General features: G+C 43.8%; 1 protein-coding gene across 6 annotated transcripts in view; it reads left to right on the top strand.

The window, feature by feature from the left end:
* The window catches only part of PTPRM (protein tyrosine phosphatase receptor type M), a 787,775-nt gene that overhangs the window by 669,612 nt on the left and 96,598 nt on the right, over window positions 1–21,565 (top strand). For all 6 annotated transcript variants that reach the window (XM_027068512.2, XM_027068514.2, XM_053205687.1 and 3 more), the window contains one exon: window positions 16,556–16,643. In XM_027068512.2, the coding sequence (XP_026924313.1) occupies window positions 16,556–16,643 (88 nt within the window). The remainder of the gene's footprint in view (window positions 1–16,555; window positions 16,644–21,565) is intronic.

The raw sequence follows: 21,565 nt of genomic DNA, 5'->3' as shown, positions 1-21,565 counted from the left end.
CAGAGGATCTGAAGTGGGCTCTGTGCTGACAGCAGAGAGCCCACTGGGGGCTTAAACTCACAAATTGTGAGCTCACAACCCGAGCCAAAATCGAAAATCAGATGCTTAACTGACTGGGCCATCCAAGCACCGCTTGGCAACCTTCTTTCAATTGTGAGTGGCAGGTCGCGATTTCCTAAAATATAAGCAAAAGGGAAGAAATGTTAGAAATTAAGTTTACACGACTGCATGACTGTAGGGTATTGATTTAAGAATTTTTATCTTGCAAACTGATCTTGTTTTATTTGTTATGTGTAGACACTTTGCACTTTATTTGAAAGTGTTGCAAGTCAGACTGGAGTGTAGACTTGGCCCAGTCAACACCAAAGAGGCAATGTAGGAAAAGGCTAAAGACAGGGAAGTGGGTTCATCCTTTGGTGCTGGCCGCCAGTGGATGCGTGTCCCACTCAAAATGCTGTAATGCTTTTTCCAGTAAAGACAGTATGTGTGATCAAGTAAAGGAATGGTGGAAAGTAGACATGGAAATTATTTGTCAATGTTCAGTATAGAAACACATTTCAAAAGCCCATCTCCCAATTATACAAACTTTCAGAATCTAACTAATTAAAATTCTCCAGGGTAAATGCAAAGCTTTCATTGATCAAGATTTTTAACAGCTTGCTGTTTTACCTGTGTGTGTGTGTGTGTGTGTGTGCGCGTGCACACACATACGTGTTTTTGTATTTTTTAAGTTCTCTTGGCATGGTGACCTGAAAAGTGTTCCACTGATTATCACAGGTATGCTACTAGAAGAACTACAGCTTTTAAAATCTTTTCTAGCACCGTGATTGCTTTTAAAGTATTCATATAACAATGATTCAAGTGGAAAAGCCAATATATTTTGTGTGCCTGTAACTTCACATGAGTAGGAAGAAAAGTAGGATATGAAAAGAAAAAACTGGGGCGCCCGGGTGGCTTAGTTGGTTAAGTGTCTGACTCTTGATTTCAGCTCAGGTCATGATCTCATGGTTCCTGAGATCGAGCCCCTTGAGACTGAGGTTCGAGACCGAGCCTGCTTGGGATTCCCTCCTCTTCTCTTTCTGTCCCTCCCCCACACATGCTCTCCCTCTCTCTCAAAATAAATAAACTTTAAAAAAAAATTAAAAACTATGGAAAAACGTGAAGATGTCTGCACAGTGGGATTTTGGTTTCTTAATATAAAATACTTGGTTTTGGCATTCTGAATGGGTCGGACCCCATTATCTCTTTTTTGGCCATCCTCCTATATATGCTTAATACACACTCCATCTGCAGTCTGAGAAACCACCTAAATCAATGTCCAGTGGACCTAATGTTAGAAAGGCCTGGCGTCTTTGTAAAGATAATATTTATATAGCAGCCAAAGCTTCCTAAAAATTTTTATTTGGGGAGCAATGCAAAACCAAAAACACCTGCTATCTCCTGGGCTGAACTTTTGTCATATTTTACAGCAGCTAATTTCACTTGACTGCACAGTTCTAATGAAGGACGTTGTAGGATAAAAAGGAAGAGCTGAAATGCATATCTTCAATGCCCTTGCAGATCTGATAAACTGCCATATTTCCCTCAGCTTATGCAAAACAGAAAGTGAAGAGGCATATTGCAGAAAACTAAATTATACATAAAGTCATTAAACCTCCACCTTCACTTCTGATCGAGGGATTGCTGCTGTCGTGAGAGCAGAGGCAAAATGAAAAAATAAATAAATGAAAGACCTGATCACGTTGTACGTTTCAGTGGAAATGTAATTGCTTAGAAGTTCGTTTGAAGTTCTCGGGTATGTGCAGAAAAGCCGCTGAAAATAAGAAAAGGGCCATGCCGCACCACATCCTGCCGAACTCTGAATACAACCCTCACACACGAGTACGGGATGTAAGGCACAGGCTTACTGTTGACGCACCTGCTCAAAGCTGTCTATCTTGATCGGTCCCAAACTCTATCTGTTGAGATGTTCACTCCTTTTCTTGACCTGGTTTTCCACCCGGAGACGAATTTATGCAGATGATATACACTGCGTACTCCTCTTTTCAAAGGGTTTTGCAGCTGCCTCGTTTGAAAACATGTCTACATAGGCACACTCTTTAGGAAGGTTGTGAAATCGCCTTTTTCAAAGAAGATATATCCTGGAAAATGTTCTCATCTGTCAAGGATGATCTAAATGTGAGCATTTTGTAAGGATGGCCATGCAGTAATGACCTCTCGTGGGTCATCTTCTGCCACTAGGAATATGAAATGGAAAAGTTGGCACACGCAAGACTTCATAGCTTTGAGACCCGACGTAACAGGCAGATCTGGAGAAAGCAAGAAGACCATTTTCTGACTTGCTTAATTAACTGCCAGGACCCTTTGGCATCCCCGTATAGTTCTTAATTAAGTCTAGCTGCCGGAGTTGCCCAACGTGACAAAATAAGCCTCACCTGACGAGTGGGCTAATAGCCATGATAAGCGGACCACATTGCCTTTCACTTGACGCTGTGTTTTGAAGGTTGTGGCAGTGGGGTGTGTCTGCCTCTGTGAGTAGGTCTGTTTTAATCAACACATCGCAGGATTGTGGTATTGGGAACAGGACGTCTCCCTGCTTGCGTGCCCTATGGCTTGACTAAGAAATCAGGGACAACAGACCTCCAAAAAATTAAGACTATGCATGCTCACTCTGGGAGAGATGTTCAGAGAAGCAGAAATTGCATGGGCGTGTCCAGCACTCAGCATCAGCCCACAGAAGGAGAACTGTCTGCCAGAACCAGATTTTCTCAGTTTCCTACGCTGAGGTGACTTATCTTCCCAAAGCATTCCACCTGCTTTACTCCAACCCGGTGTGCACCGAGCTAGCTTGAGCGTAACAAGTGGTTTTCCAGGCAGTGTCGTTACACATGGCACCGTGGCTGGAACCGACACGTGGAAAGAGAATATCCCCATCTTGAACTAGTACATTGGAATTCTGGGTTACACACCAGAATCACTTCATTTTGATATCTTTGCCTCCATAACTGGCAACAATTCATATCGAAGCGTGCCAGGTATTTTAGAATGCCAAGGCTGCCACCACAAAATACCACTGGCTTCAACAACAGGTATTTATTTTCTCGCGGCTCTGGAGGCTGGAAGTCCAAAGTCAAGGTGCCAGAAGACTTGTTTTCCTCTGAGGCCTCCCTTCTTGGCTTGCAAATAGCCACCCTCTTGATGCCTCTTCATATGGTCATCCCTCTGTAAAAATGCCCTCTTCTTATAAGGACACCAGTCATCTTGAATTATGGCCCACCCGTATGACCTCATTTTAAAGTAACTGCTCCTTTAATGGCCCTGCCTCCAAATATAGTCACATTCTGAAGTGCTGGGGATTAGAGCTTCAAGATGTGAATTGCTTGGGGGTGAGGGGTGCACAGTTCAGCTCATGACACTGATAGGATCACATGTCTTATTCAGGAAGTCTGAGAGATCTTGAAATTTGAGACCCAACCAAGGGGATTCCCTTGAGAGTTTGCTCCAAGGAATCCTCCAGCAACTCCTGCCCATCAGCCCCATTGGTTTGTCCCTATAAATCCTAACTTGAGCTCTCCAATATGGTGGCTACTATCCACACATAAATTATTTTAAATTAAAATTCAAAATTCAATTCCTCAGTCACCCTGACCTTGTTGCAAGTGCTCAGTAACCACAAGTGGCTGGTGACCATTGTATTGGATAGCACGGATGTAGAATATTTCCATCATCATGGGACCACCATGATCTTCTACATCTGGTAGCACCTTGCTCACTAGCTTTGGTAGTCATTAAGGAAACCCTGCAGCCTACAGCCACCTGCTCTGTACCCAGCTCTGTGCTAAGTAGGTTAAAAGTGGAGACACGGACCCTCTCTTCAGCAACACATAATCTGATTGTGGTGATAAAACAATAAAAGGTTATATATCAGATCAGTAAAGAAAAGTTAAGTAGCACATACTCATAACTACAATAGAATTTTGGAAGGGAAAAAAAAATCATTAGGAACCAGAGAAGAAAACTCATGGAAGAGGTGGGTTTGAGCTGAGTTACAACAGATCAACTTTTCAAGGCAAGACAAGGAAAGGAAGGACCCCCTCCTAGAGCAGCATCATATCCCACAGAATTGGGACATGGGAAGACACTGACAACAGCTGTTATGGTGCCCTCTTCTTGGACCTGCATTAACGTTGCTTTGGTTTCCTCCTTTTTAGCTTAGCTTCTTAGCTTCTCTTGTTTCTCTCTCAGCCTTTCCTGTCATTCATTAGTACAGACTTGGGCTCTGGCACATCCTGGCAGGTCCACAATGATATCCTCCATTCTGCTGTCTGTCCCCGGAACCGCTCTGTCTGCCTCACCCACAGTAGAATGCATGCTGCAGAGATTACCTTCATGACTGCCAAATCGATTGAGGGTGACACTTTCTGTAAGCAATCTGAACTATCCAGTACCGTGGCCACTAGCCATTTGTGCCATTGAGCACTCTTGGTGTGGTTAGGGTGACTGGGAACTGGGCAGTAGGTTTGGAATCCCTCTGGGTTGTTCAGGGAGCTTGGCTGAGCCATAAACCGAGAATCAACAATGTCTTAAAGAACATCGGTATTCTTGTGGACAATAGTACGTCTGAGATGTTATGGGTAAAGAACCTACAATAGTATTTGGAACATAGCAAGTGTGCTGCACTATCTTGTGCTATTATTAATGTCATCTATTCTGTTCTTACCATTATCCGTTCTTATTAATACTACTGAATGGATAGTTTATTGTGATTTCACTAGAAGAATACTTATGTAATCAAAATCTTCTAAGCCAAAGTTTCTTCCTTGTCACACGTCTTGGCAAATATTCAGATTCCCTTTCAGGAATTTTCTTTGCTGCAACAACAGTCTCTGGATATTGTGTGAAAGTTCATTCTGTTTTATGATGGGGATGGTAACAGGTCTCCTGAGGGCATTAGGTCTTTGTTGTTTGCATTTTGAAACTGACCCTCAAATTTACTTTAATTTGCTTTCAAGTCTCTTGCCTTCTCTAAAGTACTTTAAGGCAGTACTTCTAATGACATGAAACATCGTATTTTTAGTTCAATCCCAAACCTTGTAGGCTTAAATAAAAAAAAAAATTGAACCATGTGCCCCCAAGGTTTTAATCTAATATCTGGTTCCCTGAATATGGGCCAAGACTTCATTTTTTAAAGCATCAGCAGATTCTAAATACAACTTTTGGCAACTTCCTTTTAGCATCTGACCTTGATTCACTTAAACTAATTGTTGTCCTTTCAGCAGATTGTAATTCTAAAAAACAACAACAACAAAAGCTATATATACTATAGGACGTTAGAGGGATTTTGAAAATTCATACAGTGCCCTCCATCTGAACTGTGCCTTTTCAGTATTGCTTTCTCAGTCATGATGGTAATTTATTTAAAACTAGATAGGAGCATATAATTTTGTAAACGTTTTTAAGAAGCAGGCCTCAAAAATCTTAAATTCAAATTTATGACATAGGAATCTTCTGATTTGTAATTGTCACCTCTTGATTAATTAGTGCTTATGGAGCTGCTCCTATGTGGGAGGGACATGCTCAGTGCTGAGGATATGCAGAGGCTCAGTCCTCCCCTGTGAGGCTCATGGTCAGGTTAGAGACCTGTGCTCTGTGCTTTTCTGTTAAAGCTCTACATGTTACATACATTAATACTGGCAACATGACAGTTGTATGGCACTTCATGTGTACAAGCTCCTTACATGTTCTTTTTCTTGAAATTCATTGGTTTTAATATTAAAAGCCATCCTGTTAAGTAATTTAAATTGTTATAGTATTCCTACTATATAAACTGAAAATCACATTCAGTACCTGACCTGTGATCACATTAGGAATCAGTCAGAGCTGGGACTTCAACCCAAGTCTTCTAGTCTTGGATCCTATACTCTTTCCTCTTCTACACCCTGTGTTGTGAGCCAAGATCGACGGTGAGTTCAGATTTCTCCCCAGGCATGAGATGCAAGCAACGAATGGTGTACAAGGTGCCTTTCTAGGAGGTCTACTCACAGCACTGAATTACAAGGTGAGAAAATGATTTCCTGTCCAGGTAGTTCTTCAGTCCTGAATTATCAGTGAGCTTTGATTTGGAGCTAGAGTGTCTGCTCCATCTCTCTCAACCCAACAAAGAATCAGAAGACATCCAAGCAGTATTGCCAGGCTGAAATTAACCCCACTGTTTGGTTTTTATTCTATTTCCTTTTTCTATTATCTTTACCTGCAGTGAGTATCTTGGCTTTCCATTTACTGTAATGATATGAAATTTCATTTCCAAATAAGTGTACTGTCTTTACATATATGGGTTAAATTTAAATCCCTAAATAAATTAGAGGAAAGTGGTCAGGGCGAGGGAAATCGTGAAGGTGGTACACAGTGACTCAAATTCCTAAGAACTTGTGGATTGCGGCTAGCCAGCATCCCTTGCCTTACGGATTCTTGTTTCTTTTTTTTTTTAATAAATGTTTATTTATTTTTGAGAGAGAGCATGAGTGAGTGGGGGAGGGGCAGGGCAAGAGGGAGAGAGAGAGAATCCTAAGCCGGCTCCCCGCTGTCAGTGTGGAGCCCGACATGGGGCTCGAACTCACGAGCCGTGAGATCATGACCTGAGCCAAGATTAAGAGCCACATGCTTAACCGACTGAGCCACCCAGGCAGCCCCAAGATTCTTGTTTCATCTTTGTGTTCTCCTACTTGCAACTTCCCAATCCCAAAGTATCTTGATGAAATGACAACAGTTTGTAAGGAGTACAGTCAGATGAACAAAGAATTCCACCCAAGGTCTATGGTAGGGTGATTGTAACCAATAACGTTTGATCTGTTCTGAAAGATGAAGTAGCTGTTTGAGGATTCCCCATGGAGGCTGTGAGTGGCTCCGTCTCTCAGGGCAGGAGAGTGAGGGGTGGTGGTCAGCAACTCCTGGAAATTTCTACCATGCCAGGATCTCTGTTCTGTGCCTGGTGCAGGCTCATTGTTTTGACTCTGTTTGGAATCTCCTCCTCACGCCCATCGACTAGGGCTGAAAGCTAAGACTTTCCTCACCAGCAGTAGTCTGCGGACCTCTAAAGTGATAGTGTCCCCAATCTTCGATAAGAAATGATGTTTGATAAAACATCAGCCAGTAAAGGAAAACAGCTAGGACTCTAATTTCATCATGGGTTATAATTTTCAATAAAAATGTTTGCTTTTAAGGGTAGAAATTGAACTTTTGACAGCGTAAATTAAAATGCAATTATTCTCCACTAAACTACGTGAAAAGGTATTTCTAACCTTGATTTCCAAATTTCTAAAGTAATTCTCCCTTCTAAATTTTTTATCTTTAATCGCCTATGACTTAGGTACTGCAGGAAGAGCCTGGGAATTGTTCTGATAGATTTTGTAAATTAATAGATGTCAAAAAGAGCCACAAACCTCTCATTAAAGTTTCTTTTCCTGCTACGCTTATTCATTTCCAAATCTGTCATATCTAAAAATGTATCCTTAGACTTTCAGTTACATTTGATGGAGTTTACGTGCCGTGATTTCTGAGGTGAGGACGTTTTTAAACTTACAGCTCTCCAAGAAACACCATGGAAAGGACGTTCAATTTTTTTTTTAAGAGGGGGCAAGAACAAAACAGTAATCCCCCCACTTCTGCGTACTTCGTAGAATCCATGGAGGAAAAATACAGACCCCCTGGAGGGAAAAAAAAATGGGAAGGATTATTGTCAGAGAGACAGTAACAAAAATAGCAGCAGAGTCAGTTTAAGGATTTGTTGCCATCAAAGCCTGAAGCTTTCATATGAGAACATGAGCAGTAATTGCCAGCACCCTGATTGAGCGTTCACTGTGCATTAAGCGTGTTGCACATGTGGAGTCTGTCAGTCCTTATGACTGCCATGTTGTCAGTAGGGAGACATGGCTGGGGTTTCAAACAAGAAAGTGCCACGTGCCCAAGTGTGTTTTAAAAACTCACTCTGGAGGAAGTGTATAAACTCGTGGGCCGCAAAAGCAGCCAGGCAAGAAGCTCCTTCTGTAATCATGCAGGCAAGAGATAAGTCGAACTCAACTTTTCTGACTGTCTCAGAAGGAAAGGAGCCAGCTAGACTTCTCCAGAAGCAACTATTTGTTCTCTCAGTGTCTTAGAAATTCCTTTTTCCCAAAAGGGGCTCTTACTCATCTCTGAAGATCTGGGTACCTTTAGCCCAGGCTTCCTGACAAATCACTCTTTCTGACACTCTTTCTGATTTCCTGACAAACCACAAAGGCAGGTGCGGAGGTAGAGGAAATTACAGTTCTGGAGAGGTATTAACACCTCAAACCCTGGCAAGATCTGCATCTGAGAGGAAATGAAAATTGCTCTCTCTCTGAACTGTGGGTGGCAATCCTGGAGGAAGGACTCCGGCCCAGAGTGATTTAGAGAAACTACAAAACAGTTGAACCCGGGGTGCCTGGGTGGCGCAGTCGGTTAAGTGTCCGACTTCAGCTCAGGTCACGATCTCGCGGTCCGTAAGTTCGAGCCCCGTGTCGGGCTCTGGGCTGATGGCTCAGAGCCTGGAGCCTGCTTCCGATTCTGTGTCTCCCTCTCTCTCTGCCCCTCCCCCGTTCATGCTCTGTCTCTCTCTGTCTCAAAAATAAATAAATGTTAAAAAAAATTTTTTTTTAAAAAAACAGTTGAACCCGGTGCTTTCACCGGCTTTTAAAATAAAGCAGTCCTCTTGTTGGTGCTGCTGTGACAGGGCACTCACTGGCATCACTGTTTTGACACTCCATCCAATTACCGTGGCGTCCTTGCACTTGCGCGGGTAATACAGTGAGGACAGGGCCAGGTCCCAGTTCCAGAATCTTTGCAAAATTGATTGATCTTATGATGTCCCCCATGACCAAGAGATAGGCAATGCCGAACTCAAAGACGTAGACTTTGGCCAACTTGTATATACTGAATTAAACAGTGCTATAAAATCCGTGTGCCATGCCTGTCCTCCCTGCATGTAAGCAGCAAAGCACCCATCAGGACCATCTAGAAAAATCTACGTGCAAAAGCAGCCCTGGAGTTTTCAAACTGAGAAAGGTCATCCTCGTGGTTGACCCTTGAGAGCCGTTTTGAGGGCAAGTGCCCGGGAATCAGGGACTCCCCAAAACTCTAAGTGGCCTCTGCATCATCAGTGTGTGCGAGCTTTGTCATGTGTGCGGGAGGACAGGCGTCCATCCCAGAGAAGCCATCCCACACCGGAGGGGTCGCTGGGCACTGCTAAGAACGTAGAACTTCATCATTAAGCACTCTTCCGGAGTTCACAGAGAAGAAGGATGCAGGACACAAAAGGGCTGAGCATCCGCAAACAGCTACACTCTGCCTCTTAAAATTAATGCTCAACAGCAACTCACTCTAGATACATCAAAGTAGCCCCCCTTTTAAAGCCACGATGGGGCGCCTGGGTGGCTCAGTCGGTTAAGCATCACACTTCATCTCAGGTCATGATCTCATGGCTTCATGGGTTTGGGCCCCTCATCGGGCTCTGTGCTGACAGCTCAGAGCCTGGAGCCTGCTTCAGATTCTGTGTCTCCCTCTCTCTCTGCCCCCACCCCTGGCTCACTCTCTCTCTCTCTCTCCCTCTCTCTCTCTCTCTCTCTCTCTCTCTCTCTCTGTCTCTCTCTCTCTCTCTCTCTCTGTCTCTCTCTGTCTCTCTCTCTCTGTCTCAAAAATAAATAAACATTCAAAAAGAAATTTTTAACCTGTGTTACCTGCCTCAGTCTCTGTAATTCCATGGGCTGTTGGCCCCGCCCACTGAAGGTTCAGCAAGAGCCACTGCTGTGCAGCTAACATTGTCCCCACTTTTCCTCCGTCACTCAATTCAAGAGTGGTACTTCTCTCTGATCAGTGGTGTTCAGATTGTTTTCTGCTTCCATACACTTGAGGGATATGTCACATCATTAGCAGGAGCTTACTACCGCAGTGATTCTGAAGGTGGAAAGAAAGGAGCTTTGGCATTAGGCCCATTTCAAGAAAAGCAGGTAGACTGAGGATCCCTCCAGAGTGCACATGGCTTCACATCTCCTGAGGAAATTGCTGCGTGGATGGCGCAGAGCTGTGTGTAATCGAAGAGGCTTATTCCACAAAGAACGGAAACTAGAAATGCTTGGTGGCTTATGACCCACGACCAGAGTGACTTCAGACTGCTGCGTGCACAGTGCAATGCAGTGGGCACAAAGCCACGTGTTCTTGCCAGCTTTGTGGCCAGCGAGGGGCATCACAGGGTTCAAAGCTGGGGTCCAGGTCCTAGCTTCTGCTTGCTGACTGTTTCTGGGCATGGAAACATCATATAATATTTTCAGGCTGCAAACCTCAATTCCGTTGTCAAAAGAGAAAGAGACGTTAGGTAAAGAAAGGCAGTATGACTATTGCCAAGATCATCGCATGCCTGGATCCTCTTGCAAAATAGAAAAATTCTGCAAAATTGAGAATTGGACTCTGTTTCAGTGAAACATGGCCATTTGAAGCGCTGAGAGTGATTAGCCTCTTCTTTAAAAATGCCAAGCGGTGTTCACATTTAGATTTCAGGTGGTTTAGCCATAACACAGTTTGTGTGTCTAGATTTGGGCTTTTACCCTGCCCCAACCTCATTTGCCCATAATGCATCACATGCTCCCTCCGGCTGCCTCTGTCCAGGACACAGGAGAATGGCTGTGACTGCAGACCACACGGGAGCACATCTTGGGGCCACCTTCCCATCACCACTCCACTCTGAGCCATCAGGCAATTTTAGGTGTCTTCAGCTGCTTTCGTATGATAGCAATAAATGGTTTACATGTTTACATGGCTCTAATAAAATGCAGCGCCTGGAAGAAGCAGAAGAAGTATGTGCAGAAAACAAAGAAAGTGCAGAGACTTTGCATGCCCCAGCAAGTCCATCTTCCTTCTTTCAGGGTGACGGCTTTAGTCATTTTATGTGCCCGGTTTTATTCATATGAGAAAGGGAGGAAAAATTCCATTTCAGAAGCTTTCTGAAAAAAACTTGACCCTGCACTGCCTGAAAACATGCTGTACATTATGCACAGCCTTGACCTGCATCCCTTTCTTCCTGGCAGCTTTTCAGTTGAATAGGATTTTTTTTTCTCCTTTTTTAATATCTGGGAGCTGTGGCGTTTGTAACAGACTGCATCATTTTGGAGTAACGTTCTCTTGAGGTGGGCAACTGAGATGTATAATTATATCTCATGGAAAATGATAGTGGTATGTGGGGTGGGGGAGGAGGTTATTGAATCACAAAGACATGCTCCCCATTCAGAAAAAAATGACTGTATGCGGGATGTTCAATTTCCTTCTGCTCTCTGCCCATGGAGAGCACAGCATCTTAGAGTGGAGAAGTCATTGGTATTCACTGGAGCTTGCCTGGTTTCATTTTTATTGTTTCTGAGACTTATTACTCTTTCAGAGTGGTTCCCAGGTTTGCTGCCTTTTTCTCAGTATATATGAGCTAAGGTAGTCAGAGGAAACACTTTAATTACATTGTAAGTAGAGCCAAAGCATAAGTATATTTATGAAAATTCTAACAGAAGGTGCAGTGAGACCATTAACTTAAATCTCCAAAATACATAAAATGTTTTTTCGTAATAAAAAGTCCATTGTTGGCGTGTTAAATTGTATGTGCATATTAAAAATCTGTGCTAAACACTAAATATTGCCTAAATGTCCATACTGTATTTTAAATTCCTCCTATAAAAAAGTGTCCTGGGAATGTGGACCGTCATCGTCGGTCTCCCAAGCTTGTCCTTATGTGGCTGTCCCACTGTCTCTCACCGGACCGCTTTTTCAAAAGCACACCTGCGCCTTGGTTAAATTTGATTTTAATGAACCTGCTCGTAACCGTCAAGCAAATAGTATGAGACGAGAGATCAAGGAGTTGGAGTTTGTACTTGAACTTGAACATAACAGTTGGTCTCGGATACAGGGAAACATAAGGGGCGGTAAGCAGAGAACCCCCTCCCCCGCCCCCAAACAGACGCCAGACATTGGCATGTGCTCAGGAATCCTCTGATTCCTTCAAGGAACAGAGTTCTATTTTCTCAGCACCAGGAGGGTTCAAAACCTCGTTGGCTTTACTTTCAACTGATAGGAGCAGCCCTTAGTAGATACCACGTGAAATACATGGGGACTACTCACCTCCCGAAAGATACTTGGTTCAGAGTAGAGGTCTTCTCAAAGCAGTCAATTTATGTAATTTTAAAGGGACACATAACTTTTGACCTTCCTGAAGACGAGAAAAAAAGAAAAAGGATAGCTGAAGAACCTTGCCCAGATTAAAAAAAAAAAATCCACAGAAGAAAATCATATGAAATGTGGGTTGATTTGCTTAATTTATTAGAAGATATTTAAGTACCTCTCTGAGTTCGTGGACGCTAACTAAACTTACAGCAGGAATCACTTCACAAGATTTGTACCTCACACCATTACGCTGTACTCCTTAAACTTACACAGTGCTGTATGTCAAGTGCATCTCAGTAAAACTGGAGAAAATGTATTTAAAAGTCAAAAGTTAAGTGAAATAGGACTTGATAGAATGATTGCATCGCAAAATTACTTCATTTCCCTCGGGTGTATTTCACTGGTAGGTTTATTGGGGACTATTGGTCCATCTCATGGTCTGAAAAAAAAAGGGGTGCGTCTCAGTGGTCAAAAAGGCTCGGGCTCTTGGGAGAATGAGGAGTCTGTGTCAGGCCTCGCTATGGACCAGATGAGATGCAATATTCTAGAGCCTTGATGAACTGCATTCCTGCTTTGATTATGATTCTTACTTAGAATTCCCAAACCAGGAAAGCAGGGGCTCACAGTGTGGAAGACCTATATATCATGTCAAAGTTTCTTGGAACGCCCAATGGCCCTAGAGCTATAGATAAAGTTTTATTTTCTAACTAGAAATTGAAACAGGTGATGTATGCTAACAAAAAGCCATAGCATTTAAAACTGGGTCCATCTTAGGAAATAAAAAATCATCATCACCATTGACAAAAGGAAACAGAAGCCAAGTTAGTCAATCCAGAAAGCCCTTTTTTCCTCTCTCTGTACTCCCCATAGGTATATTTCTTACTTTCTAAGCCAAAGACAAGGACCTGTGGTTCTAATAATTGCAGATGTATTCAGGGGGAGATTGGCTATATAAATGGAATCAGAACTCTTCCAGAAAACGCAAGACTGGTCACAATGTCCATAAGGAGTCAGGACGCAGTGGATAACACTAGTCACCTCATCTTTTTCATGGAGCAGCACTTTTTGTTGTGTTTTGTTTCACCTTCAAGAAAATAATACACTTGTCTGCTTAAAAGTAATTCATATAATTCCTGGATAGGAAGGTGAAGAGGCTTATTGCAAGAATGCCCTCCCATTTCTGCTCGCCTGCTGCTGCTTCCCTGCCATGATCACATTATCCTACAAGATCAGAAAATTTCTGTTTTTGTAAGAGTGAATGAAGTTTACTTGACATCTCTTCTATTCTCTTGTTGTAAACCTTCATTTAGAGACAAGGAGATGTGATCAAGATGTAGAAAGCAATCATTGGCCACAGATATTGAAAGAGGGTTTCAAGTCCTTGTCGGGGGAGGTGTGGAACAGAAAAATCCGTGGATTAAGAGTCAAAAACCATTGAGGCCTGACCCAGGCCTGTGTGTTATGAGCTGGTTGTGTTCTTTCTACATCTCACGTCCCTCAACTTGCGAGCAGGGAAACATCCCTCCGTGCCTGACCGCTCTCCTGAGCTTTAGTTGAGACAGTGGACTCGTTCGTTCTACAAGCACTTAATAAGTACACAATAGTAAGTGCTTGGAAGTGGGCCCCAAGTGGGCTTGGACTTGGGCCCCACCTTAGGAAAACATGCCGTGAGCTACATGCCATGATCAAATGAAGGGGATCGGTTATCGTTTCATTGTTTGTTTCTGTCTGCTTCCTGGCCACCAGTTACCTGAAAACATGAGGTTAAAATAACTGTTTTTAAAAGCAAGGGCTATCGGAAGGCCTGTGATTGTCACAAATGCTAAAGAAATAGCTGTGATGTGCCCGCCTTCCCCACAGGAGAACATCTTCTTGTTAGAAAGGGAAGGGATTCATGTGGCTTTGCCTCAGGTGACCTAGGAGCATTATTTTTACTACTTGTACAAGTACCTGTCCCCCTCGTACACTGCTTATACTTCCCTCTCTCTCTCTTTCTGCCTCTCTCTCTCTTTCTCTGTGTGTGTGTGTGCACGCGGGTGTGCCCAACACACACACGCACACACATACATGCACACATGCCCTAGGATAGTGTTCACCAGAGGCCATAGACTCTCCTGGAAGACTTTTCCCTTCTTCATCTTCCTACAAAAAAACAAAACCTGAAAACTTTTAGATGGGCGGAAAAGGCAAAGGGGATTGAAATTGGCAATTACATCATGACAAACTCAAAGTAGAGGGCAGTCAGATAATAGTTATTACTCAACTGTAAAATAATTGTCATTCATAGGGTAACAAAGACACTATTCAGAAAAAGAGTCTGACTCTAAAAGCCCTGAAGCTATTTTTAAATGCGTATTTCATAGCAGAATAGAAGTTACATGTCTGAATAAATCCTTTATCATATGATAGCCTTGTTCCTGAGGGAATTAACTAGTGATTTTCATTGCTAGTATTTCTATTGACTTAATTTATTAATAACCTGAAAATGTTTTTCCTTGTAATTTGTCCTACATCATGTGGTATTCACCCTTCAATTAACAATGTATGCTGTGACTCTGTTAATAGAACTATAGGTAATAGGACGTCTGATCCTCATCTGCCGCCATGTTGTTTCAAAATGATAAATAGAATGTTAGAACTATTACGGTAATAAGGTGTCAAGGACGATCGTGACTAAGGTACCTTAAATTAAGACAGGCAATTTGAAACTGTGATGCTTATGTTCGCAGTGTTGTTTTTTCACTGTTGCGTGTTACAAAATGGAGTGTCCCTGCTTCTTTGTTGTATGGAGGGACTGATACCAGTGGTTCAGTGCTGGGATAGGGCTCTTTTCCAGCCAGTCTCCGGTGGTCAATGAGCTATTTGGTTAACAGCAGGATCAGTACACATCAAGAAAAGGCGTGGACTTCACACACGGTACATAGGCAGGTTTCCCAGGTATTTGAGCCCCTCGCACACTTAAGCTACACAAGTAAAGCTTCATCCATCACCAAACACTGTGATCGCTCATTCACTTAATAGCCAATTATTGGATTCCTGCCATGAGGCAGAGGTTGTGCACAGACAGCAATGAAACCACGCAGTCCCTGCCCTCAGGGAGTTTATAGTCTGGCGGCAGATACAGTAGGATGAGCTGCACACCATCCACTTCGTGGTCAGGTCTGTGCAACGCGCCAGGAGGTGAGGCTCCCTCATGGGGCCTCTGAGCAGGTGGGTCTTACCCCCTGCAGCAATACTAATGCAGTTTTACTAATGAGCCAGAACTGGACCCATAGAAAGTGATACTAAGTAGGTCCCATTGAACCACAGACTGATCACTAAATATTGGTAATGGTCGGAAATGGACAAGATGGCCAAACACTGTAAGGAGGACCGATGAGGAGTTTCAGTTCTAAAGAGAGAACTTGAAAAGCCACCCTGGGCATGTTTGAGGGTGTGAGTTCCTGAAACCACATCCTCTGGCCCTGAAGCATCTCAGAATGGTGCTCTCATCCATCCGCTCTACCTTTCTATCTTCTCCCTCCTCCTCTCCTCTTCTTTCCCAGTCGGTACCAAGAAGGAAGTGGAAGAGTAGCTGTGGCAAAGAGAAGAAATCAGTTTGACTAACCGCTTCTTACTTCTGTCCTTCTTCCCCTTCCCTCTCTATACACTTGGCTACACAAGGATAAAAGGGAAGGTGAACTGAAGTGGAAATACAAGTCTCGGACTTTTTTTCACTTTGTCAACTGATACCAAAGGATATATTCGTTATCATTTGAACAGGAAAAATATATATCTGACTAATAACATGAAGACTAAAGACCCTGGGCATAATAATGCCAAATCCTTAAATAAATGGACATCTAAGCTCCATTAAAAAGGAAGAGAAAACTCTGGCAGGATTTATTACGGGATTTTAGCCTTGAAGGCATGAAGTCATAGCTTACCCACCTTGACAGTTTTAACCAAAAATCACCTTCTTTCAGTTAGCGATTGGGAAGAAAAACGACATCTTTGCATCTCTGAAGAGAATAATGAGAAATGGTACTATAATTAAGACATTGAGGGACATGTTCATTCTTTTTCTGTATTAAATTGATTAAAGTCGGATAGGGTGAACTCGACCGTTTTAATGGCTTGTGCGATAAACTGTGAATTCACACTTCAGCCCCCATCCATGTATGTAATGTAGCAAGTAAAGGAAAACAAAAAGTTAACGTATTTAATCCATTCTCTCTTTCCTGTGAACATCCTTTTCCCTTCTTGACCCTTGCTGTACATTTTTAAAGAACATCCTCCATCATTAAGATCCTGTGTTTACTGCACCAAATTGTAATTCTCCGTGTCACTTTTCTCTTTCTTCCAGAGCTTCTTTGAAGGGCAGTCTGCACCATGGGACTCCGCTAAGAAAGATGAGAACAGAATGAAGAACAGATATGGGAATATCATTGCATGTAAGTGTTGACAGCGTGATTGTGCTGTGGTATAACTTTCTTTTCGCATCTGCTAAGGTTGACCACCAGCCTCACGCAGTGAGAATTTACAGTGCAATTACCGCCTTCATCCTTCTGGAAAAGCCGGTGTAATGCTTGTATTCAAGAAAGGGAAAACTACCTAAATACCCCCACTCCGTCAATGTGTCTTGCTGTGGGGCTAGTTTTACTTTCAGATTTAAGGTTTGGGTGATGTAGGTAATGTGAAAATGCTGAGGAAGAAAATGCATTTTAGGAGTAAGCATAATAGTCTAATGTTTCCCAGCTGCTACATGAGGATGAATGGAAATAATGATGTGCAACAAGCCTTAATGCACAGGGCTCAGAGTTCTCAGCAAGCATTAACTCATTAATCCTCCAGGCACTTGGGTTAGGTAGGTCAGTAATAGCCTCGTTTTAAGGACAGGAAACCGAAACTCACAAGTTAAATGATAGTCCCCATATCGCAACACTCATTAGCAAAAGAGTGAGGATTCTATCTCAGAAATTCCCAGTTCCTGTGAAGCTGAATGTTGCAAATCCATAATGCCTCAGACGGTGTTTAAATGGAGCCCAGCCTCATTAATGTGCCGTAACGATGCTGAGATGCGTGGTGGATTGATGAGTTTCCTTCTCCCAGGGCTGGAGCCATCCATCCCCTGCATTAAACTGCTCCAAGTCACACAGGACCGCCTCAACGTACTGAGAAGTACTAACAGAATTAATGCTATTTCTGAAGATACGTAAATTCAAACAAACAAACGATGTGAAAATAGAACTGGAGAGCGTGTAGCGCGTGCCTTGCTGCTACCGAAAGAACCAACTGGAAACGTTTGCACAGTCCAGGGAACAATGCATTAGCTTTATTGATTGTGAAAGTACAGGGACATTGTATGCATCTAAGTTAACGTTTCTTGGAAGGACAGGAGAGACCGCCCAATAGAAGTTTCTGTGACTGTAGAAGTCTTCTGTGTCTACGCTCTATGAACCAGTAGCCACACGCCACATGGACACTTGAAATGTGGCTGGGGCCACTGAGGAACTGAGACTTAAATTGTATTTAACTTTAATCTTCTTGAATTTAAATAGTACACGAGACTGGCGGCTCCCATATCGGACAGTGCAGAGCAACGGTGTGTGTGTTTTATTGTGGGAAAGGAGGGGGTGGGGTTTACACATAATAGGAACGAAGCATCCCGAGTGTGCATGAGCTGGCTCTGTTCTCCCTCTGGCCACTCATAAGTCCCAACCACCGGTTTTGCGGGTGACACGTGCTAGCTTCGAGCGTTCTGTCTGTTCATTTACTCCGTGCTTCCAGTGGTCCTGTCAGAGTCCTTTTTAGGGAGAAGATGTTTCCAATAGACCCAAGGCTTCATTGCCCTTCAGGGGATTCAGTCAACACTTAGGGAGCACCAGACACCGGACCCACAGTGAGGATTCCCAGGTGACAGGGATGATGTCCCCACCCGCAGGACAGGGTAGACCAGGCAGGTAACAAGAGCCCTGTGACACCAGTACCCTGCAGTGACACGGCAATGTGCCGGAGCCATGGGTGTGGTGATGTCAAGGCTCAGGGAAGAAAAACATTATTTCTTGCCATGGGAAGAATCGCTTGACCATTATAGATCCTTCCAAGTTCCTTCATATTCTCAGGGAGCCGCTAAAGCTTTGTACTGTTCAAAGAATGCAGATTTCTCATAATGGCTCTCGGGGTTCTCTCCAGGAATTCCTTCAGCTCTACAACAAGCTCAAAGGAGGAGTCACAAGATCAAATAGGGAGTTCATAGCATGCTCTAGGCCTCCCTCCATGCCAGGTGGAAGGGGGTGTCAGTGAGCCTATGTCCTGCCGTCCCCACAATATCCCAGATGTGGGCCACCTGCTGTGCATCCAGAAGGCTGTGTCAGTGAGTGTGAGTATAGGTGTGCTCAGCTGGCTGCTGTCCAGTATAACTTTGAACCTGCTCCTTCCTGAGGCAGAGCTTAATAGCTGCACTTGGTGGGCATTTGAGGAATAGTTTTGAATGATCAATGAAAAAAAGAATAAACGCGAACACTTGTTGAGCACTTCGTACATGCTCGACACGGCTCTAAGCACTTCCCACGCATTAACTCATGTGAACTCACTTCCTGTGACGATACCATGAAACGGGTAATGTGACTGTATCCGTTTTACAGATGAGGCAGTTGAGTGAAAGGTTAGGTTAATAACACATGGAGGCAGGATTCCAATCCAGGAGCATCTCTTATAACCACTGTCCGGTGCATGGTTAGATGGTTGGTCCCCTCTGGCTTCCTACCGTTTTGAAGTTTTCTCCATTAGCATCATGGTCTGTAAGGGGCCAGTGTGGGTGACAAGAGGCAGCTTCAGGAGGCTTTAGCCCCTCTCCCCGGTCTCCCCAGGCCACCCCAAATAAATATACCAACTAAGTAAAAGCTGGGTACCTGCCGTCCAAAGGTAGTTTCAAGCTGTTCCTCCAGCCCCCAGGCTGACCCCTGCAGACCCCGTAGAGAAATTCCAGAACTGCCACTGTTGAGGGTCTTCTGAGAAGCTCTTTTTTTATGCTTTCGTGTCTGTTGTCTAAGAAGGATAGTGGGGACAGGGTCTAATGGATGTATCCATTGTCCGTCTATTCTCATTAGTTGTCACCTAGCTCTGAATGAGCTCTGAGGGGAACAGGATGTCAGAGGACATTTAATAACAGGCCAAGTGTGAGGAAGGCAGTAGCTGACATGGCTGTCCGCATCCTGCCTGGTCTAGGGGACCGCTCGCTGGAGGGCACTGGCCAGCACGTTGGAATATGGGGTGGGAAGGGAAACAGAACAAAGGATAAGCATGGCCTAACCTGCCTCCCAACATTATTGAAATAAAAATTTATAGTCTTCTATAAAATCAGTACTTACCCAAATCCTGCTTACATAGGCACTCATATCAGTAGTTTCTTTATAGGCTTGGGGAAGAGTATTACCACCCACCCTGCACCCTAAGAAATGATATAATTGTTGAAAAGTTGGTTTTACGGATAAAGAAGTCTGCTTCCTAGCGCCCAGGCCCTGGGAATGACCACTGACTATGATGAGGAACTGAGGGTTCCGTCAACGCATCTTAGAAATTCTCGTTAGTGCTTTTCAGAGAACATAAGAAATGTTCTTAATGATCACATTCATTGTTTTGTAACATCGTTTGCATATAAAATGGTTTTAATGGTGCTTAAAAATTGTTGATTGGCTTTTGCTCTTAAGTTAAACTTTTTCCTTATTTACACTGTAAATTTGCTGGGCTAGTCCTTTTCAAATATAAACAAATACCCCTTTCACCATACCACAAAAACAGCCGTGGCAATTTTCTCCACGGTTCCCACTTATAATTAACTCTGAGCTTAAGATACACACCAAATCTCCAGGCTAAGGGGGCCCCTTGGAGCCTGGGGTCCTCTTTTCTGGGGACTGGCAGTTGAAGATAAGGAGCCAGAATCTGCAGGCCCTTCTGAGGCTCCCTCCTCCCTTTCTGTGGTCCTTTCAACAAAGACATATTGGTCTGCCATGGGCCAGGCTCTGTGCCAAGCTAAAGGAACTCTTTCAACAGATATTATTGAGTGCTTGTTATATGCCAGGCACTATCCTAGGTGTCAGAGACAGAGCAGGGAACAGAACAAAATTCCTTGCTTGTACAGCACCTGACATTCTTATGGGGGCAGCAGAAAAAGTCACTAAGTAAACTGTATAATATGAATAATAGAAAGCGACGTGTGTAACAGAGGAAGTAGGGCAGGGGAAGGAGACACGTTAGGGCAGAGGTTGTAGTTTTTACCTTGTGGTCAAGAAAGACCTCTCTGAGAGGATAAGATGGAAGCCAGGGCCTGAGACAGGTAAGGAGGGGAGCCAGGTGCAGGCAGAGGCCCTGAAGAGGCAGGCCTGCCTCAGTATGGTGCGGTGCGGTGCTGGGAATGGCAAGGAGGCCAGTGTCACTGGAGCAGGGGGAGGGGGAGCCAGGGGAAAGATAGAAATGTGAAGAACTGGCATTTTCCAGGGAAGGCAGGGGAGGAGAGACTTAAGTGATTATACAAAGGAATTAAACGATTATACAAATTAATGAAATAATGTTAAGGGCCACGAAGGAGAGGGACAAGGTACCATGAGACTCTGTTGTGTGAGGATTGACTTGTTGAGGCAGTGGGGAAATGCTTCCCGGAGGATGTGAAATGGAGAGCCACTGAATGAAGTGTTCGAGCAAGGGGATGTTGCCGACAGGGGTGCATCACATGAACAGATCTTCCACACGAGGGGACCCCTTGAGTCTGAGGCCCTGAAGGAAGGGCAGGTGGCCGGAGGTGGGCAGGGTGAGAGTGGGGGTCAGGCCAGTGAGGGGTAGAGGGAGATGGAAGCCAGACCTGTAGGGCCTTCTAGGGAAGATTCAGGATTTTAATGTTTGTTATAAAAGCAATGGGAAACCTCATCAAAGGGTGTTTTGAGGAGAGGGGTGAGGATTGTTCATCAAATTTGCATTTGAGAAATTTAATCTGACTGCAAAGTAAAAAATGAATTTGAAGGGGACCCTGGTTAAGAGATTTTCTCAGTAGCCCAAGTGAGAAGCAATGATAATGTGGACTAGAAAGAAGAGAAATCAAGGGACTCCAGACAAGTAATTGATCAAATGGAATGGACAGGATGTGGGGTGAGGGAGATAGAGGAGTCAGAGATATTTCTGTTTCTGACTCACAGGAGGATGGATGGATGGTTGGATGGACAGATGGATGGATGGATGGAGGATGGATGGATGGACGGACAGATGGACAAGTGGAAAGATGGGCCATTTACTCCAGTGGGTTACACTGAAAGAGAAGCACATTTGGCGGGGAGCTCAGGGATAGGCATGATGTTGGCAGTAGCAAGGAAAGTATATGAAT

This window comes from Acinonyx jubatus, chromosome D3 (assembly GCF_027475565.1).
Source record: "Acinonyx jubatus isolate Ajub_Pintada_27869175 chromosome D3, VMU_Ajub_asm_v1.0, whole genome shotgun sequence".
NCBI lineage: Eukaryota > Metazoa > Chordata > Mammalia > Carnivora > Felidae > Acinonyx > Acinonyx jubatus.
Note: the sequence above shows the minus strand (reverse complement) of the source record. Positions and strands in the feature narration are given on the sequence as shown.